We start from the raw sequence: 22,824 nt of genomic DNA, 5'->3' as shown, positions 1-22,824 counted from the left end.
GCTTTAAAATGTTCACCGTCACTTCCCTAGCAGTTTCTGAATGCTCAAATCTGGGTCCAGAAAGGGAAAACCTCTAAGTCATATTATTCATACTAAACCTCCATGCTAAACTGTTTCAGTAACCTGAATCAAGTTCTTGGGGTTTTAAATTGTTAGACATCGTTGTATAAAGAACAAAAGGATCCCAGTGTTCCCTGCTTTGAGTAGAGCTGGACAATTGCCTAGGGGATGCAGGTTAAAGGATATAAGGCTCTCCTGCCAAACATACCAGTGCTTCCACTTGTATAAGTAGGTTAAAGTTTACACAACTCCATATATTTCTGTTGAAAAAGAAAAATCTCTCAAATACACATATACATGGGGGGAAAGTAGAACTCTATGTGCAGAATCAACTGGATGGTCTCCAAAAGCAGGATTGTGAGAGAACAAAAAATAGGGAAAATCAGTACCTGGGTTGCACAGGCCAGAGTGACACCTGGCAAGAGAATTCTGGGGAGTTAGAGGATTGGCAGCATCAGATATCCTCTAGAGGTAGTGTGAAGACATACTGGGCCTGTTTTTCAATGTTTCCCTGCCTTGTCCTGGTTACTCTCTTTTTTTTTTTTTTTTTTTGGTACCGGGGATCGAACTCGGGGCCTTTCGCTTCCAAGGCAGGCAATTGAACCACTGAGCTAAATCCCCATCCCTGTCCTGGTTACTCTTAAACAGATACAAACCCTTAAAGAAAATGAAACATTGTCCATATAATCCTACGTGATGTGATCAGTTATTTCCCCTAAAGAAGGGTCAGACTTACCAAGAAAAAGAGGAATTTTGAACTAGGGATTTAACTTTAATCCAAATATGTTATGACTTTGAAATTTTAAAAAACGATGAATGGCATCTCCATCTACTTACCAACAGTTTGTTCAGATGCAGCAGTCAAAGTTAAAAATTTTTTTGTATTTTCCATCTCTTCATTACTTTGCAAAGCTTCACTATTTTTTGCAGACTAATGAAAGAAAAATTAAAGTTTAAACATGGCAAAAGAAGGCAAATATATTCTTTGATTTTTTAAATTCCAAATTAGTTTCCAATCATGTACATACAAATGAGAAGGCTCAAGTTATTTATATTCCTTCAAGTAGGAAACTTGTTAGTATTTTCTGTTTCTATAAAGTTTCCAAATAGAGTTGAAGCATGTCTATCACTATATGTTAATTAGCTTGCTTAAAGTATCTGTTAGATATTTTTATAACTAATAACCTAAAGGTACATCATCAAATTGAAATTTCAGACATTTCACATTTAGTACTGCATTTTATTATGTTTCCATTTATAACTCTTGTGGTCGAAGGAAGTAAAAACTTGCTTTGAGCTTCAATAGGAAAAAGTGATAAGCTAACTTTTTCTGCTAAAATTGCAGGCCTCATTTCTCTAGTTTAAAACACTGTATTCTGGCTGTTGTACTCTTTCTGTCCCAGTGGTCTTCCTAGGAACCTCCTTTGAAGTTAGTCAATGATTAAGGATGACTCTTAGCAAAAAACAACCACAACAACAAAAAAAAAACAATCTGTTATTGCAAGGTTCCTTGCTTTACAGATGCTCTGATTTTTTTTTCTTTTTTTTTAGAGACAGAGTCTCAACTTTATAGTCCATTCTGGCCTTGAACTCACTATGTAGGCCAGACTGGCCTTGAACTCAAAGCAATCCTCCTGCCTCAGTCTCCCGAATGCGGGGATTACAGGCATGTGCCACCATGTGCAGCAAGGGCTCGGATTTGAGAGGCAAAATCCAAATGAGTCAATGGCTCTACATCAAGTCAGGGCCAACATCTAGTCAACCTCACCTGCTCAATACTGCAGAGAATAAGAGATCCACAAAGGCCAAGGAAAGTTAATCAAGCACTAGAAATTCCTTGAGACAGAAAGAAGTAAACAACACGTTCCAGATCTCAAGCATTTCACATCTTCCTAAAGAGATCCTGACCATCATGTGGAACAGTGAACTCCCCAGCTTGTTGATAACAAAGGTTACTCAAATAATAATGCTAACCAGGGGAGATGAATTCTTATGTATTTGATGAATTCTTATGTATTTATGTATTTATTCCCAAACTGCAAACTTACTGAAGAGAAAGCAGAGGCTTGATGAGAGTAACTGCAACATTTCTTCCTATGCCAGAGGTGAAGACGCCTCTGCCCAACACTAACAACAGAGATCTACCTGGCCTGTCCACGGGAGAATGAACACACTAAGGCAGTGCCCAAATCTGGAATGCTGCAGACCAAGTTATGAAAAATATAACCCCTGTGCACGCATATGCACGCACACACACACACAGAGATTACTGTCATCAGCTCTACAAAATAAATCAATAAAGGCAAACCACATTGATACTACCACAGTGCATGCTTTTCTTACTCATCTTAGAGCAACTATTGCACATTAGCACAAGGTTATATAGTTCTCACCTTAAGTTCTTCCCAGAGCTTTATTCGCTTTTCTAGACCTTGCTTCTTAACTTCTTTTTCTCTGTACTGTTTCTTTGCCAATATTTTATCAAGTCTGTTCATCTTATGAATAGCATCTTGAAGTTGAGAATCTAATTCTTTTAATTTAGGTTCATCTGTATTGTGTTGAAAATAGGAATGGTTTTGGAGTTTAGTAAAAGTTTTGTTTTTACTCTTTATTCTTTCATTCAACAAATACTTTTGGCTGGTGCTAATAATTATTGCACTGGCGTCATGGAACTAACCTGAGTCACAAGATGGCTTCATATGTGTTTTTTTCACATAATTATCTAAAAAGCCTGTGAAATAGATATTTACCTCTATTTTACAGTTAAGGTAACTGTGTCCTTTCAATAACACTAATAAATTACAGTTCTGCACTCCATTTACACAGGTAGTCTACATACCAGGTATCTGGAAGTAACTCACACAGTACTGAAAAAATATAAACAAATCCTACTAAGTGAACTGAGCTAACAGCTGATCTCAACTACCATAACCTTCTTTCCTGCTAACTATAATCCTGAGTCACCTGCCTTAACTTTGAGAGCTGCTCTCATCCCAAATAGATTCTAAATCAGCAGTTCTAAAACTTTTTAGTCTCTGCTGCCCTTTATAGTCTCATAAATTATTGAAAGTCAGTTAGTTTTTATATGTAGGTTATACCTATTTACAATTAGCAATTATTAAAAATCAAAATTTCTAGGTGTGGCGGCACATGCCTATAATTTCAGCAGTTGGGAGGATGGGGCAGGAGAATTACAGCAAATCTGAGGCTAGCCTGGGCTACATAGTGAGTAGAGACCAGCCTGAACTATATAGTGAGACCCTATCTCAAAAAAACTAAAACAGAAATCAATTTATTCTAAAATAATAATAAACTTGTTGCTTCTAGTTATATGTTAATATAAATATCACATTTTTTAGAACAAATAACTATATTCTCCAAAAATATTAATGAGAAAAGTGGCATTTGTTTTAAATTTTTCATATTGGGATTAACAGAAGAGGTGGATTCTCATTGTATAATCTATTGTAATTTGATGCTTTGGTTAAAATACATGAAGAAAATTGGGCTCAAACAGATAATGTAGTTGGGAAAAGGAAGAATAATTTAATAGCCTATTTGGGTAAGTGGATGTTTTCCTTTCATATTACACCAAAATTTGATAAGGATAGTTTCTTAAAGGTTAGTTGTAGGGTGAAATATGTCATCATTAAAAGTGAGCTTTTTGAGGTTTTTTTCCATTAAAATCCATGGATCTATCCACGGATCTTTCATGATGAACGGATCTTTCACCCTACATTGGTCACTTAGAAAATAGTGATTAACAGAATTATACTGACCTCCAAAGTAGGTATGAACACATTTCATTATACAACATCAAAAATCATATTTTTAATATTAGCACCAATTTTTATCAGAAAAGTCTAGGTATTGGAATGCTATCAAGTTTACAATGACACACACAGTCTTCAAAAATTCTAATTTTCCTTTGAATACTTAAATTTTATCATTAGCAACAAATACTGTCACTAGTTTTCCCTGAAGTAAAAGGCTCACTTCATCTTTTTAAAAAAAAAAAAAGGTGTACCAAATGCCCAAGTGGGAATGACAATATTTCTCTGTCTCTTGTTATTTCAGATAAAAATGGTACCACTGGGTCAGGGATTTAGCTCAGTGGTTCTGGCGCCTGCCTTGCAAGCACAAGGTCCCAAATTTGATCCCCGATACCAAAAAAAAAAAAAAAAATGGTGCCATTAAAAAGTGGCCAGCACAATTCTCAACTCAACCTATCTCATAAGTCCTTTTCTTCACCATAACCTTCCTACTTATGTATATGCAGAATTGTTTTATGTCTATTTTCCATAAGGATACTAAGCCCCACAGGATACTAAGATGATGTATATAGGGTCAAGATGTAAGAAAATTAAGATTTTCTCCTGCCTCATCAAGAACAACCATGAGTGACACTATTTTTCTTTTCTTGCCACTTCCCAGTTCTGCAAAGAACACAATGGCTTCTTGATTCATGCTGAGGCACCAGCAACTCTGCCCACTGTCACTTTTGACCCCTTGGTGCAAATCTCAAAGCAGTGGGCAAGCAGGCAAACAGAATCTTGGTGTTCTTCAGCAAATGGACTCCCAGCAAGAGTCTGAGAGCCACCCTCAGGCCCAGAGCTCTGCAAATCACATGGGAGAGCGGCTCTTCTCATTCAATCTGACCAGAATTCATTTAAAATCCTAGGAAAAAAGACAGCTTTTAAAAATCTAAGTGTTATTAATTTTGGTGTTAATTCCCCTAAAAGAGCATTTACATTTATAGGATAGGAGATATTTTATTGTGCAATTTTAGACATCATGCCATAGATTGTAATAACTCTCCCTACTTGATTAATGTAAAATGAGTACAATAATAATTCTATTAAATGATGTGTTGTATTACACTTCTAAATGTACTTAAGGGCCTTCTCACAAAAGTACAGTTTGGGGTTATTTCTCCTTAGCTGATTAAAAGCACATGTAATTCTAATATTTTGAATATAACATCTTATATTAGCTGATCCCCTTGTGACTATCCTACCTGAATGCTCAGGGGTTATCTGAGGTTGAACCAAGTCCAGATCTTCATCTGACTCCTCTTTGGCCAGTTTTATTTTCTCAGAATAGTTTATGCCTTTATCATCTTTACTATCTCTTCTTTCCTCTGTATTACTGTTTTCTGAGTGATCCTCTTTTCCAGAATTCAACTTGCTTGCAGTTTCAACCTAAAAATAATTTCCAAAACAACAGGCTCTAAACAATAATATATTTTCTTAAACCTTCACATTTCAGAATATTTAACACTTATGGAAGCATATGTGGAGACAGATATGAATATGTACACTTGCATTACAGTACCTAGAAATATAAATTTTAATTAAATGTAATTTAAATACACAATTAACTTTAATAACATTTATACCAAATATGTGCCATTCTTCAGCTATCTCCAGCAGTTTTGGAAAAGAGCTGCGACCAGTCTGCCAGGCTCTGGGGATGACCAGTGGTGGATCCCATTCTGAATTTATACCCAGCCAAACAGTCCAAGCTCTAGGGTGACCCTGTCTACATGTGTTAAACAGCTGAAAAGTGGCAATCTGAGTTAAGATATCCTTCTAATGAGAGTCTTCTAATCAGAATCATGTGCCTTGGCTATTTTTACACTGTTCAATTTTTCTATTTTAGTTTAGCTTCCCTTTACATTTTAGCAAAGTTCATTTTTAAGAAAACCAGTTTGGCATAGTTGGGTCTTCCTGAGAGAGAAAAAAGAAAGACAGCCATGGCTGGGTTGGGAGAAAACAAGGGTCATAAGGTTCTGAGATCTTCGCACGGCAGTGAGAACCCCAGAAAAGCGAACAGGGCCCAAGGAAGCAGTGACCACTGCTCAGCCTCTCTAGCTGCACCCCTGGAAGGTTCCTGTGCTCCTCTGCCCCCAGGCTCGCTCTCCACTGCAGCAATGTACAGTCCTCTTGCAAATCTAGGGGACAGAGGAGCTGGGGATTTAGCTCAGTGGTTCTGCCACCTGCCTTGTAAGTGCAAAGTCCCAAGTTCAATCCCCCGTACCAAAAACAAAGTTTTTTTAAACAAAACAAAACAGTATGGAGATACCTCAAAGAACTAGGACTAGAAGTCCCATTTGACCCAGCTTTTCCCTGTTGGGTATCTTCTCAAAAGAATTAAAAGAATCATACCACAATGATATATGTGTACCCATGTTCATAACAACATAATTTGTGATAGCTAAAACTTGGAAGCAACCCAATTGCCCATCAGCTGGAGACTGGATAACGAAAACGTGGGGTTTTTTTAAAATAAAATGTAGTATTATGCAGCCATAAAGAAAGAGAAACTAGAGACATTTATAGCTAAATGGATGCACATTGAGGCGATACTCTTTAAGTGAAATAAATAGGACACACATGTGTAAATACCAAATAGTTTCTTTAGTGTGAGAAATTGAAAGTGTAAATAAGGACTAAAAGGTATAATAGATAATGTGAAATAGGAAGAAAAGGTGCAAAGGGGAAGGGGAAGTTGGAGGGGTAGGGGAAAGGAAAGAAGGGAATGGAATCAATATGAGAAAATGAAAAAATGGAAACAAAGTCTTTGTGTGGAGGGGTTGAAGGGAGGGCACGGGAATGGGGAGAAAAATAAGAACCAAGATGGATTATGTAAAGGTGCAAATTTCCAATGATGAATGTCATTATATTGTATACCTTAAATGTACCAATAAAATTTATATTAAAAAAAATCTCAGGGACCGAAAACCAGGGGTGCTGAAAACTGAACTGCTAGGAATGCCACTCACAGGGGCAAGCATCTCCCTGCCTGGCTCAGGACCAAGTTCTGCATGTCTAGTCACCAACTCTGTGGTTCTGGGAGGTTTGGGCAGTGCCAGAAGCAGCAGCAGGAGCAGCTTTCTCGTCTCTGGGTACAGCCACACTGGAGTGACCTGGAGGCCCCATCCCCAGACTCCCTTTCCCTGCTGGGCTTCTGTCGGTTTGGAGAAACTGGATTCTTGTATCCCATCCCTTTCTGCTAGGAATACTTTGAGTGCTGTTTCTTGCACCAAATCATGATAGACAAAAATTTCTAACATTTTTTAATACAAAATCTAGTCTATAAATTTTTAAAAATTAGTATGGATTCATTCATTCACAGAGGATTTTTTTCACCGTAAGTTTCAAAAACTTTTCCTACAACCTGAAAAGGAATAAACTGTACTGTATCACACATGAAGAAGCAAATTCTTTTTTTTTTAAATCAAGATTAAACAGTTTACAAAAAGAAAAACAGATAACTACTATAGAAAAAGAAGTCATGACCAGGTAACACACCTATGAAATATATCACAGCCTCAAACCATTTTTTTAAATACTGAAGCTTTTTCATAGTAAATATCAATGAGTATATCCTAGATATTAAAATGAAAGCTTCCTTATGAAGGAAAACAAAAACCACACTCCAAAATAAGAAAGAAGTGAGAGGAAGGAAGGAGTTGAGTACTTTCACATTAAACAATCTAGAGTAAAATCCAAGAAACCAGTAAATGCTCCGGGCACACACTCTCTAAAGAAGAAATTTAAAATGGATTTTAAAACCACCTGGCTTCATCAACTGCAGAGACTGGAAGGAAGCAGTCGATTCATTTTTTTAATTAAGTTTATTGGTACATTTTAGGTGTTCAATATGATGACATTCATCATTGGGAATTTGTACCTGTACATGATATATCTTGATTTTTCTTTTTTCCCCATTCCCCTGCCCTCCCTTCCACTCCTCCACCCTTCTCTATTTACAAAAAATTTTGTTCCCGTTTTTTCCTTCTTTTCTCATATTTCCCCCCTCCCTACTTCCCCTTACCCTTTGACCTTTTCTTCTTATTTCACATTATCTAGTGTACATTTTAATCCTCGTTAACATTTTCAGTTTCTCACACCAGAGAAACTATTCAGTATGTACCCATGTGTTGGTGGGAGTGCAAACTGGTGCAGCCACTGTGGAAGTCAGTATGGAGATGCCTCAAAAAACTAGGATTAGAGGTCCCATTTGACCCAGCTATTCCCCTACTGGCTATCTTCCCAAAAGAATTAAAAGCATCATACCACAGTGACATATGCACACCCATGTTTACAGCAGCACAGTTTGTAATAGCTATGTCTTGGAAACAGCCCAAATGCTCATCAACTAGTGACTAGATAGAAGATGTGTTTTTATATAAAATGGAGTACTACTCAGTCATAAAGAATGATAAACTAGATACATGTATAGCTAAATGGATGCACATTGAGGCCATACTCTTAAGTGAAATAGTCAATTCATTTCTAAGCAACAAGTTACCTTGCAGGGCCCTGGTTCTGGTGAAAGCACTTCTAAAGAAGCACTTGAACTCCTGCTCCCAGGACGTGTTCTTGAACTTGAGGCTGGTTTTGAAATTCCATCTAGGTTTCCCTTTATAATATCCATTGACATCCTAACACAAACAAAAGCATTAAAAAGCAAGTAACTCAGATCTTCAGATGATTTGGTAATGTTCATATCTAATTCCTCAGAGCCTTGTTTGAAATATCATATTATGACCAAAGTCACACTTCAGGGCTCTCCAGCTTCATCCAAGAAATAGGAAAAGTCTAGCTTTGGTCCTCTCAATACATAGCTTTACATATGAATGGATATCTTCCACCAAATCCTTTCTACTCTTACAATTATACATTAAATCATTTCCCTCATAACAGAACAAAGCTCAATTGCCTGTGCCCTTTCAAGTGTAACGGTCATCTTTCTTTCTGTCTGTGAGCTACAGAGGCAGAGACCAGAGAGGCTTCGAACACAGGACGAATCACAAACATCACCAAATTGAGCTCCTTCTCGGCACACAGAGTGGTAATGATTTGGCTTCCAACCATTCAATGTGCCAAAGCTGATACTTAAGCAACAACTAGGTCAACTCTTTCTATCTCAGCAATTGAAAAAGGCATTGATCTCAACACTATTCACACTCTGCCAAGGGGCTTGGGTTCACTGACACTGTTACTGTGGGATGATGGATCACCCTGGCCCATCACATCACAGCCAGACAGCAGGAGTCACCAAAAGGCCAAATGTCTTCTAAGCATCTTAAGCGCACTGTCAAAGGAGACGAATCACAGGGTACAGAGGGAGCAACAACACAGACGCAAGTGCACAGCTGACATAATACCTGTCAAAAAACACAGAGCCACAAAGGCATGGGTCAGCTCAGCGGCTCCAGAAGCCTTTCAATCTGCTTTCAGAATGGTCTGCTCTACTACATTCTCCCCTGAAAACAGTGAATTAAGTTAAATATAGTTCCTGGGAAGGGTGAGTGTAATTGATAATCTTTGAATTAATTTGGACCTGTGGAAAATAGTACGGATAAAGAGCATTAAAATTGGATCTTAAAGATATATCTGAGTATTTGAGAAGAAAGGGGAAAGGAAAGGAGAGGGAAGGCAGAAAAAAAGAATTAAGATGTATTATGTACATGTACAAATTCTCCATAATGAATGTAATCATTATGTACTCCAAACATGTACTAACATTTTTTTAAAAAGAAAAACAAAGGGAAGAGGAGAGGAGAGAAGGAGAAGGGAGGGAAGAAGAGAAAGGAGGAGAGAGGAGAGGAGAGGGAAAGGAATGCAAATTGACAATACTCTTGCTTATAGTCCTATTTCTCTAATTAAGTGAATACAGTAAGAGACCTGCAAGACCATCGCACATCAGCAAAGTAAGAGCGGTATGTTCTGGACTGGTGGATTCCTGGATGTTCCTATGTCTTTGTTTTGCCTTTTACTTACCTGTATTTTTTGTTTTTCTATGAAGAATACCTTGAATTCATGATTAAAGAATTTATTTATTGTAGAAAGATTTCTAGAATTACTGAGAAGTATTTTAAAACATAAAAGTCACCCAACACTCTACCACCCCGAGTTGTTCATTGCTGGTACAATTCTGTTTTTTCTCTGTATCTTTTTCAACAAAATTAGACTCACATCTTTCTCACCTATGATGCACATTTCCTTATGACATTAACATACTTTGGATGCAGAATAGTATTTACTTGGTGACATTCGATTATATAAGTATATGACAACAAATCACTGCTAACACATGCCAATTTTTCATGACATTCACTTCAAACAAGGTTAATTTAAATCTTTTCATATAGGCTGTAGGAAATGCAGCCTCCACAGATGATTTAAAGTCCAAGTGGAAACATATGGCAACTATAATTTGATTTTTTTTTTGGATGAATAAAAGAATTAAAAGGAAATGAGTCCTCCTCTGCTTGGTAATTAGAACAGTAAGCCTAGAAATGGAGAATTAATTTCTTTCCATTATCTTTATGTCAAAAATTATATATGGTCTTTTTGTTACCAAATATATATTTTTTACTATATAAGGAATACTTGTCCGAGAGACAAAAATCAAATAATAGAGAACAATGCAAAATTTTTTAAAGTCAAAATTCTCCTCAAGAACCAATGTTATTTTTTTTTCATTTGTAGCTACATACAAACCTTCTGTCCTTTATAATAACCTACTCCTCCCCAACACAAACACACATAAATGGCCTGGTGCTTTGCAACTTTCTTTTTTAAATGTAATATACTTTCGAGATTTTCTTCTATATAACCATTAATAGACATGCTTCATTCTTTCAAACAGAAGCATAACATGCCAGTGCACAGACAGCATTTCTAATCAACAAGCAACTGATACGCACAACGTGGATGGGTATCAACTGCGTTGTGCTAAATGGGAAGTAGCTAGATTCAAAAGGTGACATAGTATTTATTTCCATCAGCGTAACACGCTGGGCAGCTGATGAATGGCTGCCAGGTCGAGGTGCCAGAGGTGTTAACTACAAAGAGTTCTAGGGGATGGGATGGGGGAATGTTTTGTCTTAATTGTGGTAGTAATTACATAACTGTGTCAAAATTCAGAGAACTGTACATTGTAAAGGTGAATTTTGACATATGTAAAGAATACCTCAATTTTAAGTTAGTATCTTTGTGTTAAACTTTAGCTAAGCTCATATATCCGATATATAAACCATAATTGCTTTATCAAAGAACACCTGTGTTTCTAGTTTGGTTTTCCGCCAAATTGTGCTCCAAAAATAATAATGACAATAACATCAATAATGACCAAATGACATCACTACCAGTGGGGTGCACTGACGTTACAGTGCATGTGCCCGTTCCTTGGCCTGGCGTCAGTCAGTCTGGTTCTCTGCAAAACCTTTTCACCTTCGCCAACCTGATAAGACGTCCAAAGGTTTCTGAGTTTGGTTGACATTTCTTTAATTAGGAGAAAAGTCTCTAGTCAAACGTTTACTGGCCATTATAGACCTCAGTGGCTAGAAAGCACTGAAAGGTGGAGTCCTAACGTTGGAAATGTTTGCAGTCAGGTACTAGAAATCCGAAACTTCAGTCCTCGGTGTTCAGACCCGCCTGCACCCCCGCCCACGCCCACGCCCATGCTCACGCCGGAGTCTGGCCCCGCCCCCTCAGTCCTCTTCCGCCCTCTCATTGGCCCTCCTCGCCTGACAGCCAGTCCTCCGCCACTCAACCAGAGAGGACTCCGCCCACTCGACAGCTGGTCCTAGCGTCTTCGTGCAGTCCCTCACCTTTCGTCAGGACGGGGACCAGTCGCCAGAGCACTGAAGGCACAAAAGTCCGGCGCTGACACTCTGGAGCGTCACCCTTTCACCCGCAACGGGGAGAGGTCTTTCCCACTACTGCAACTTCTCCACAGGTGGAAGACGAAAGCGATCCAAACCTCGCTGCTTCCGGGAACGTTGTTCCCCTGGCAACCAGAAGCGCGCCGCTCCAGTCTCGCGATAGGAGGAAAAGGCTGTACCAACCGGAAATAGGACGTGGGGGCGGGCGACCGGGAAGACTGGCGAAGCGACGGGAGTTCCGGGTTAGGCGGTCCTGCTGTCTCCTCAGCGTTTGAGGTAGAGGGATGGTGGGGGGAAAGGCAATGTTTGGATTTAGGTTGGCCTCTGAACGAGGACTCCGGATGTCTGGTGCTGTGTCCTATTACTCTGATGCCAGCTGCTCTCACTGACCCCGGTTTTGTCCATCGACCGGAAAATGAGGCTGATAATTATTCCCTCCTTGCAAGACGGGTGTACAGCTCAAAAAGATCTGCATGGGAGGCTCTTGGTAAATTTGGGGCAGTATATAAACAACAACAACGAGACTAGTTTTGCGCAGTTTGGGGTATGGTCTAAAAAGGCTAATAACTGCGATTTGCACCTTCTTTTTTCATAGTTTCCCTAATTCTCAGTCCATACAGACGTCCCCCTGGATCCCGTAGCGGATATTTCCTCATCCTCGGTACCATCAGTTGTCTTCTACTTTTGAGTCTGAACAGAACTTTACAGTTAACAAGCATTCTCACGTTCGTGACCTGTTTATCGTTGTTATTTAGGTAGGTAGGATGTGTACTCTTCAGTCTTTCTCAGCAGAGTAAAGAAACATAGGTTCAGTGAGTTCCCCAAAGAACACAGCTATACTCTACACCAATGCTGTAAAAACCTTCTGGGTGTAAATGGCATCTGTATGCTGCTGAATTCTGCTTTTCTGTCTCTATTCCAGACTTCTGCCCTGAACCCCAGATTCCTTTATCTAAATACCTACTTGACATTTCCGTTTAGATGTGTACAAGAATCTCAACCTTAACACGTCAATCATCAATAGTCCTTTTCCACGGTGCCCCTCTGCATTCCAGCCCCTATCCTCCTCAGTAAATGTTAACTCCATTCTGCCAGGCTCAGACCAAAAATCGTGAATTATCCTCAGTTCCTCTTCCTCTCCACACACTACAATTGTCAAATATATACTAGCTCTATATTCGAAAGATATCCAGAATCCAAACACTTCTCTTCCATTCAGGTCCTCACGGCCATCATCTGTCATTTGTACAATAACTTAACTGTAGTATTTTGTACAAGGGGTCTTCCCTGCCTGTGATAGTTAACTGTTGAGTCTACTTGAGTAAGAAACACCCAGCTGATCGGCTTGGATCTGAGTGTGACTGAATGATGGACTTACTGAAGACAGAAGACCCCACCCTGGGGTAGCACCAACCACTAAGCTTGTATCCTTCCCAGCATAAAAAGGGAAAGAAAACAGAAGTCTCGCTTTCCGTTCTTTGAAGGAGCTTCAGTCTTAGCCCTTGCCATTGGATGTCTGTCTCCAGCCTTGCAGTGCAAAATTCTCCCTTCCAGCCCAGACTTTTCAGACTTTCAGTGCAGACACTTCAGCTTCCCAATACAGATTCCAGTGGGACTCCAGTGAGCTGCAGGTCTTCCACCGTCAACTGGAGTATGTAACTCTCCATTGGGCAGACAGGCTTTTTGCATTCTTCCACAGCCTGATTCTGCAGTAAGTCCTACCTTATAAGTCCTATATACTGCCCTTACTCAACTTTTAACAGCAGTCTGAAGCATACTTTCAATAGCTAAGCCAAACCATATTACTCAGAGCTACTCAGAGGTTCAGAGCTCCCCATGGCTCCCCATTTCATTTAGGGTCCTTACAATGCCTGTGGGTCCTAAACAATCAGGTCTCTGTTACCTCTCTGTAGTCCTACTACCATCTTGTCCTCATTGTTAGTGTTCTGTGCAGGAAATTCTTCTCAGAATTTCTCAGGAAATGTTGTTTTTCTAAATTCTAGTGTGTTTTTTAATGGAGAAATCAAGAAAACAGGAGGAAGTATTTTAGTTCTCATAGCAGAATTAAACCTTAGCAGCCAACATAAAGATGTTACCAAAGAAATCCACTGAGGTCGAGTGGAAAGCAAGAGCAGAAATGCTAACACGCTGAGTCAGAGGTTGATGTCAACATTGCCGTGAACTAGGACAGGAGCTCTGGGAGAGGCACGGTCGAGGATCTGACCAATCATTGCTTGTAGCTGGGGCCATGTTCTAAGTGTCTGTTCCTGACCCTGTCTGCTGGCATTGAATCTTCCTTCCAAATAAAATAAATGTTAATAAACTGATACTCATGTTTCATACATATTCAATGAACAGTATTTCAAGAAATGTATTTGGGATTTAATGTAAGTCCTTAAATTGGCAGTTTCCAACTTAAGATGCTAAGTTGTGCTGTTAACTTCGCTAGTAGATTTGTATATGGAAGTGGACCAGAGAGGTAGAAGGGTAGCTCAGTGGTAGAATACTTACTCACCTAGCATGGGTTCAATACCCAGCACCACTACGGAAAAAAAGGAAAGAAAAAGAAAACAAAAGAAGGCTTCCTAAAGGGGAATCAGGAGATTGCTGGAGGATTGTACTCACATCTGTTAAATGTCAAAGCACAGAATCTTCCAACAGAGTTGAGTAAACAGCTGAGGGGAGTATGAGGGGCCTTCAGCACTCTTAGCTGGGAGTACCCTAGTTTCCATTTAGGATTCTTCCCAGCCAATAAACAGCTTCCCAACACTGTTCTTTGTGGAAATCCTCTATTTTTTTTTTTTTTTTTTAAAAAGCCTCTCCTGACCTTCCTTAAATTACACTATTCCGGGGGCTGGCCTGATTCAGTGTATCCAAACTGTAGTTCTTTGTTTCCCAAAAAATGCTCTTTGCTTTGACCTCTGTATCCCCCTTCTGTTAGGTAACAATTATATTATTTAAATACTACCCAACATTGTTCTCTGTGTTTTTCATTTTTAAATAGTTGCTGTATTTGTATCCTTATAAACACTTCTAGCCAAGCATGGTTTTGCATGCCTGTAATCCCAGCACTTGGGAGACTGAGGCAGGAGGATTGCCACAAGTTCAAGGCCAACTTGAACTACATAGCAAGACCTGTCTCAAAAAGAAATGTTTAAATAAACACATAAAATTAATAGTTCTTATTTTTTAAACAAATTCTTTGGATAGTCCTAATAAGAAGTAAAGAATATGAGGAAGGTTGGCACTGTTTGAAGAATAAAGGAGAAGCACGATGGCACACGACTGAAATCCCAACTACTTGGGAAGCTGAGCCCAGAGGATCAAATTCGAGGCCAGCTTGGGCAGCTGAGTGAGACCTTGTCTCAAAATAAAATGAAACAAAAAGAGCCACTCATAGGGAGAGCACTTCTCTAGCATGTATGAGACCCTGGGTTCCATCCCCAGTACCTGAAAAAGGAACGTTAAAGGTCTAGGAGTATAGCTCAGTGGTAGAGGCCATGCTTAGGAAGCACAATAGCCTGGGTTTGATCCCCAGGTACAAAAGAAGGAGGAGGGGGAGGGGAAGAAGAAGAGGAGGAGGAGGAGGAGGAAAAGAGAACAAGATTTTAAGAATGCAAATCAGTTCTGATTTCCTGTTTCTACAGCCCAAAGATTAATATCTCTTGGGAACCCTATTCCTTGTTGTGGTTTTTCCAATATAAATAAACACACACACACACATCTCATTGCTTCTGCCTGGAATAGAGCACTCATCTATCCCTATGCCCATCTTCCTCTCTTTTCTCAGAAAACAGTTTCCCCAAGAAGGCATTTGCTGTATAAAATAATCCCACACACACACACACTCCCTACCCTCTGTCCCCTGGAGCCTCTATGTTAGCTTTCCACTCCTGTGACAGAATACCCAAGATAATAAACATACAAGGAGAAAAACATTTGTCTTGGCACATAGTTTCACAGGTTTTAGTCCATGGTCACTCAGCCCTGTCATGTGCCCGTTGGGGTGGGAGCAGCACCTGGTAGGGAGGCCTATTCGCCTCAGGGCACCCAGGAAGCACAGTGAAGAGAAGGGAGCAGTCATATTCCCTTGAAAGGAACACCCACAATACCGTAACCAGACCCCACTCCCCAAAACCCTGCAACCTCCCAACACACTGTGAGCTTTAAGGCATGGGCCTTCAGGGGACATTTCTCCAAACTACAGCACCTTTTTTTCTTTTTTTAAATAAAGAGGAGACGTACTAATATTTGGATTCTGATACTAAATAGATGGGGGATCTTGGGTAAATCCGTAAGCTTTTTTTTTATTCATTAAGTTTATTGGTACATTTTAGGTATACAATACGATGACATTCATCATTGGGAATTTACATGATATATCTTGGTTCTTATTTTTTCCCCATTCCCTGCCCTCCCTTCACCGCCTCCACCTTTCCCTATTTACAAAGACTTTGTTTCCATTTTGTCCTTTTCTCATAGTTTTTCCTTTCCCTTCTTTCCTTTCCCCTTCCCCTCCCATCACCCCTACACCTTTGGACATTTCTTCCTATTTCACATTATCAATTATTCTTTTTATTCATTTTAATCCTCATTTACACTCTCAGTTTCTCACACCAGAGAAACTATTCGGTATTTACACATGTGTATCCTATTTATTTCACTTAAAAGTATGACCTCAATATGCATCCATTTAGCTATAAATGTCTCTAGTTTGTCATTCTTTATGGCTGAGCAGTACTCCATTTTATTTTAAAAAACCTATATCTTCTTTATCCAGTCTCCAGTTGATGGCCAATTGGGCTGTTTCCAAGTTTTAGCTATTACAAACTGTGCCACTATAAACATGGGTGCTCATATATTGTTATGGTATGATTCTTTTAATTGTTTAAGGAACATACCCACCAGGGGAGTAGCTGGGTCAAATGGGACCTCTAATCCTAGTTTTTGAGGTATCTCCATACTGATTTCCACAGTGGTTGCACCAGTCTGCACTCCCACCAGCAATGGAGAAGGGTTCCTTTCTCCCCACAACCCCACCAGCATTTGGTGTTGCTTGATTTCTTGATAGCAGCCATTCTTTGTGGAGTGAGGTGGAATCTCAATGTTGTTTTCTTTCTTTTTTGGTTTTTTTTTTTTTTTTTTTTTTTTTTACTTTTCGTATTAAATTCTTTTATTGGTACATTGTAGGTATACAACACAATTACATTTCTCATTGGGAATTGTACCTTTACATAATGCATCTTGGTTCTTATTTTTTCCCCATTCCTAGCCCTCCCTTCACGCCCTCCACCCTTCCCTATTTACAAAGACTTTATTTCCATTTTTTCCGTTTCTCATCATTTTTCCTTTCCCTTCTTTCCTTTCCCCTGCCCCTTCCATTACCCCTACCCCTTTGGACCTTTTCTTCTTATTTTGCATTATCGATTATTCATTCTAATCATTGGTACATTTTAGGTATACAATATAATGACATTTATCATTGGAAATTTGCACCTTTACATAGTCTCTCTTGGTTCTTATTTTTCACCCTTGCCCAGCCCTCCCTTCAACCCCTCCATTCCTCCCTATTTACAAAGATTTTGTTCCTATTTTTCCATTTTCTCATATTAATCCCATTCCCTTCTATCCTTTCCCCTAGCCCTCCCACTTCCTTCCCCTTTGCCCCTTTTCCTCCTATTTCACGTTACCTATTATACATTTAGTCCTTTCTCAATGTTGTTTTCACCCACATTTCTCAAATGATGTTGAACATTTTTTACATATTTGTTTGCTGCTTTTATTTCTTTGCAAAATGTCTGTTCATTTCATATGCCCATTTTTGAATTGGGTCTTTAAAATTGGGGGGGGATGATTTTTTAAGTTCTTTATATATTCTAGACAGTAGTCCTTTCTTTGAGGAACAGCTGGTAAAAAATTTTTTTCTCACATTGTAGATTGTCTCTTAGCTCTGTTGGTGGTTGCTCTTGCAGTGCAGAAGCTTTTTGGTACCAGGAATTGAACTTGGGTCCTTGTCCTTGCGAGGCAAGTGGCAGAACCACTGAACTAAATCCCTGGCCAGAAGCATTTTAATAAGATGAGATCCCACTTATTGATTTTTTGTGCTAGTTCCCGTCCTACTGAGGTTTTGTTCATAAAATCTTTTCCTATGCCAAAGTTTTCAAGAGTTCTACCTAACCTATCTTCAAGCAAGTTCAGTGTTTCTGTTTTAATATTAGATCTTTGATTCACTTTGATTTTATTTTACTGCATGGCTAAAGATATGGATCTAGTTTTAATCTTTGACAGGTTGAAATCCAGTTTTTCCAGCACTATTTATTAAAGAAGATATCTTTCATCCAGTGAGGGTGTTTGGCTCTTTTGTCAAAGATGAGGTGGCTGAATATGTCTGGAGTTGTTTCTGCATCTTCTACTCTATTCCACAGATCCTTAAGTCTGTTTCTTTGCCAGTACCATGCTGGGGTTTTTTTAATCACAGTGGCTTTGTAGTATAGTTTCATGTTGGGGATTATGATACCCACAGTCATGTCTCTGTTGCCTAGAATTGCTTTTGCTATTCTAGAGCTCTTCTTGTTCCAAATAAATTTTTGGATTGTTTTCTCTAGTTCTGTGAAATACACTGTTGGGATTTCAATCGGGATTGGATTGAAGCTATATAAAAGTTTTGGTTGTACCCGGGAACAAGGGATATCTTTTCATTTTCTTATATCCTCTTCAATCTCTTTTTTCAGAGTGCTGTAGTTTTCAAGGTAAAGGTCTTTTAGTTTCTTCATTAGATTGATTCATAGATATTTCATTTTGGGGGGATGCTATTGTGAAAGGAATTGTTTCCCTAATTTCTCTCTGAGTGATTCTGTTATTTGTGTACAAGAAGGCTATTGATTTTTGAGTGTTGGCCTTTTATCTAGCTACACTACTGAATCTGTCAATTAAGTCTAGAAGTCTTTTGGAGGAGTTTTTGGGTCTTCTATGTAGAGTATCATGTTGTCAGCAAATAATGACAGTTTAACTTCTTCTTTACCTTTCTTTATTCCTTTCTTTTCTTTCTCTTGTCTAATTACTGTAGCTAATGTTTCCTGAACAGGAGTGGTGATAGGTAATAGTGGACATGCTTGTCTTGTTCCTGATTTTAGCGTGAAAAATTTTAGTTTTTGACCATTTAGTATGGTGTTGGCTGTTGATTTTTTTTAACTGTATATCCTTTTATTGGTACATTTTAGGTGTACAATAATGACATTCATCATTGGAAATTTGCACCTTTACATAATGTCTCTTGGTTCTTCTTTTTTCCCCCTTCCCCTGCCCTCCCTTCAACCTCTCCATCCCTCCCTATTTACAAAGACTTTGTTTCCATTTTTTCATTTGCTCATATTAATTCCATTCCCTTCCTTCCTTTCCCCTTCCCCTCCCACTTCCCCATCACCTTTGCCCCTTTTCTTCCTATTTCACATTATCTATTATACCTTTTACTCCTTACATACACTTTCAGTTTCTCACAACAGAGAAACTATTTGGTATTTACACGTGTGTCGCATTTATTTCATTTAAGAGTATCGCCTCAGTGTGCATCCATTTAACAATAAATGTGTCTAATTTCTCATTTTTTATGGCTGAGTAGTAATCCATTTTATTTTTAAAAAGAACCACATTTTCTTTTTTTTTTTTGATACCAGGGATCGAACTCGGGTCCTTTTGCTTGTGCAGAAAACCACATTTTAGAGTCATGCGGAACGCACCGAATCAGCCCGCTGCAGACAGGCAGGTCTGCGGACGCCCTACCAAGGTCGCAAGTCCCACAGAATACACTGAATCAGCCCGTGCCCTGGCAGCAATCCACTGGACACCCCCCCACATCCCCACTCCTCTGCACAACCACTTGGTTCCACACTACAAAGACGCAGAGGACACCAGACCACCAGACCACTGTATTGGGTAAGTTAGAGTCATCTTCACCTCCCAATAGGATAGTGTCTATCTTCAGGGGAAGGGCAACTGGAACCTGCAGTACAACTCTGCAGAGTTCAACCCTACAGGAGGACAGGGAGCTCAACTTGGGACTTGCAGCCAGAAATCTGCCTGAATCTCATGGGTCTGCGACTAGCTTGTTGAGACTCATTGACTTATATCTGCACACTGCAGCCCAACCCACGTTGTCTATTGTGACAGCAGAGACATACCCTGAAAGAGGCCCTTCAGCTTCATGTTTATTTTTTTTCCCAAAATTAGTTTTATTATTTTGTTCTTTTTCTCTTTTCTTTTGTTTTGCTCCTCTTATCTTTACTTTTATTTCCCTACTCTTTGCAAATATTTGTTTTTCTCTCCTTTGTTTTCTTTTCTTCTTTCTTTTCTCTTTCCTTTCTCTCTCTCTTACACTCACTCTCTTGCTCTCCCACATTGTTCATCTTCCCTTTTTGTCACTCTTTTGGTCCTCATTCAGAGTTATTCTTTATTTTCCTATTATTCTCTTTTTCCTTCTCACCTGTGTCCTCTGACCACACTGCTAACCTTCCCCATCCTTCTTTCCATCTATCCCTCCCTCCCCAACCCCTTCTAACTCCTCATCCCAAAGGGTAAAGTTCTTATATTGAAGAGTTTATTCACTATATGTTGGGTTGGTCCTCAATCTTGATTTAATTCACACAGCTAAAGGTGATAGATTAATAACTACCACAAAATGTCATTTTCAAAGATGTACTTTATGCAGTACTGTTGCTGATTGTATCACTTGGGCTAAGGTGTTGGTATTGATCTAGTCAATGAACCTTCCTAGTATAAGGAAAATGAAATAGCCTTAGAGTCATTAGAGACTCAAAACTTAAAGACCAGCTATATCTGGAAGACACCTCTGAGAAGCAATCATTCCATAAGGGTTCTAATTACAAGCAACGAAGATACCTACAATAAGCAATTTCAAATGATCAACCCAGGAGTTAAACCAAGAACAGTACCAAAAACAAAAATGAGAAGACATTTAAGCAAGGCACAAACTCAGACTTCCACCCCACCAAGGGTATATCCTGGGGGAAATGAGATGGAAAAGTCCCATAACCATCCACCTGGATACCCTGAACTGATAGAACAGGAAGTAATAAAACAGATGAATGAGGCTCTAGAAAAATTCAAAGCAGAAATAATCTCCCAGATATCCGCAGACATGGTGAGCAGAATGAAAGACATTATTAGAAGATCTAGAACAGAAACAGATAAAAAAATAGATGAGCTCAGAAACATGCTGGAAGCCATGAATACCCAGCATAAGAAAGAAATGGAAACCATGATCACCCAACATAAGACAGAAATGGAATCCATGAAACAGATTCAAACAGATATTCAGGAGATTGCAAACTCCATTGAAAGTATCCAGAGCAGATTAAGGGAATCTGAAGATAAAATATCAGATATAGAAGATAGGATCACGGTTAGAGACTATGAAAATAGAGATTTCTTAAAAATAGTAAGGAACCATGAGAAATCAATCCAACAACTGCAAGACAATGCAAAGAAGAATAACATAAGACTGATTGGAGTCCATGAGAAAACAGCAGAAAGCACAATTGACATAAAAAACTGTTCACAGAAGTAATACTAGAAAACTTCCGAGACAGAGGTAGAGAATTGGACATACAGATAAGTGAGGCATATAGAACTCCTACTAGCCATGATCAAAAAAAAATCTACACATAGGCATATAATAGTTAGGATTCCAGAAATCCAACAGAAGAACAAAATTCTACAAGCAGTGAGAGAAAAGAAACAAATCACATACAAAGGAAAGCCCATCAGAATCACAGCAGACTTCTCAATGCAAACCCTCAAGGCAAGAAGAGCTTGCAGTGATGTATTTCAAGCCCTAAAGGAAAACAGCCTCCAACCCAGACTGATGCACCCTGCAAAACTATCTTTCAAAATTGATGGAGAAATAAGATACTTTCATGACAAAGAGGACCTCAGAAACTTCATGAATACCAAACTGGCACTCCAAAAAATTTTAGACAATACCCTAGGAAAAGACAATGAGGATCACAACCCCAGGAAACCCAGCAGAATTAATCCATTGGGCATGACAAATTAAACGCAAAGGAGGAGAATCCAACAAAAAGAAAAAGTCATGACAAGGCTTTTAAAACTTTTAAATTCATCTCCCTAATGAGTGTATAATTCAGTCTTGTTATTGTACTGATTTGATTAGTATTTTTCTGATTCTAGTGTTGTGCACCTTTCCTTGTGCTGTACTAGCTATTTATCATCTTCTTATGTCTACTTTTTAATTGGGTTGTCTATTAATGAGCTCTAAGAATTCTTTATATATTCAGGTCATTGGTTATATGCATTGTAAATATGGTCTGTTTAGGAACTACTTTTCATTTTAATGATGTCATTTAAAGTTCTAAATTTTGATGGAACCTCATTTATCAATTTTTTTCTTTTATAAATCATGTCTTTTGTATACTAGGTGGTAGTACTTGCCTACCCTGAATTCATAAACATTTTCCCTTATAATTTCTTCTTAAAGGTTTATACTTTTAGGCTTTCATATTTAGGTTCATAGATTCCTTCAAGTTATTTTCATGTATGGAAAAAAAGGGTTGAAGTTAATTTTCTATGTAGAGGTACCAGGTGTTCTAGTGCCATTTGCTGGAAACACTGTCTCCTCCTCAGTTCTTGAATTGAGTTTATATTCTATAAAATGCTAATGTTAAATAATCTTTCAAAACTCAGTGGACCATATATGTGTGGTTTTATTTCTAGATTCTCTGTTTTATTCAAATGATCTATATGTCTTTCCTTACACCAACACTGCCTTGACTACTGTAGCTTTAGAAGAAGTCTTAAAGTTAAGTACTAAATGTCTTCCAACAGTGTTTTTTTTTAAATTTTCTAGGTCCTTTGTACTCCTACATAACTTTTAAATTTCAATATCTAATTCTTCATTTATAGCAAGTATACACAGACCTGAATTTTTATATATACCTTGTGTTTTCTAATCCTGCTAAATTCAAGTACAAGTTCTAGGGGCTCCTAGAGATTTCTTAGTATTTTCTCTGTAGATGATCATTTCATCTACATATAGAGATTTTGCTTCT

The 22,824-nt window shown here is 38.6% G+C and overlaps 2 protein-coding genes across 3 annotated transcripts in view; one reads left to right on the top strand and one right to left on the bottom strand.

The window, feature by feature from the left end:
* Fsip1 (fibrous sheath interacting protein 1) overlaps positions 1-11,939 on the bottom strand; it is a 202,743-nt gene extending 190,804 nt beyond the window's left edge. The window contains exons 1-5 of one of the 2 annotated variants that reach the window (XM_004861529.3): positions 11,687-11,939; positions 8,377-8,509; positions 5,078-5,261; positions 2,454-2,608; positions 898-991 (exon numbers count right to left, since the gene is read on the bottom strand). In XM_004861529.3, the coding sequence (XP_004861586.1) occupies positions 898-991; positions 2,454-2,608; positions 5,078-5,261; positions 8,377-8,508 (565 nt within the window). In that variant the 5' untranslated portion in view covers position 8,509; positions 11,687-11,939. The remainder of the gene's footprint in view (positions 1-897; positions 992-2,453; positions 2,609-5,077; positions 5,262-8,376; positions 8,510-11,686) is intronic. The other variant, XM_087207519.1, reaches the window with a different exon arrangement.
* LOC110345200 (uncharacterized) overlaps positions 11,537-22,824 on the top strand; it is a 50,403-nt gene continuing 39,115 nt past the window's right edge. The window contains exons 1-3 of the mRNA XM_087207295.1: positions 11,537-11,608; positions 11,933-12,016; positions 19,414-19,672. Of these exons, the coding sequence (XP_087063421.1) occupies positions 11,537-11,608; positions 11,933-12,016; positions 19,414-19,672 (415 nt within the window). The remainder of the gene's footprint in view (positions 11,609-11,932; positions 12,017-19,413; positions 19,673-22,824) is intronic.

Source organism: Heterocephalus glaber, unplaced genomic scaffold (assembly GCF_053883595.1).
Source record: "Heterocephalus glaber isolate CG9 unplaced genomic scaffold, H.glaber_assembly_v1.0 deba00000809, whole genome shotgun sequence".
Taxonomy (NCBI): domain Eukaryota; kingdom Metazoa; phylum Chordata; class Mammalia; order Rodentia; family Bathyergidae; genus Heterocephalus; species Heterocephalus glaber.
The sequence above is the reverse complement of the archived record's forward strand: the minus strand, read 5'-3'. Positions and strand labels throughout refer to the sequence as shown.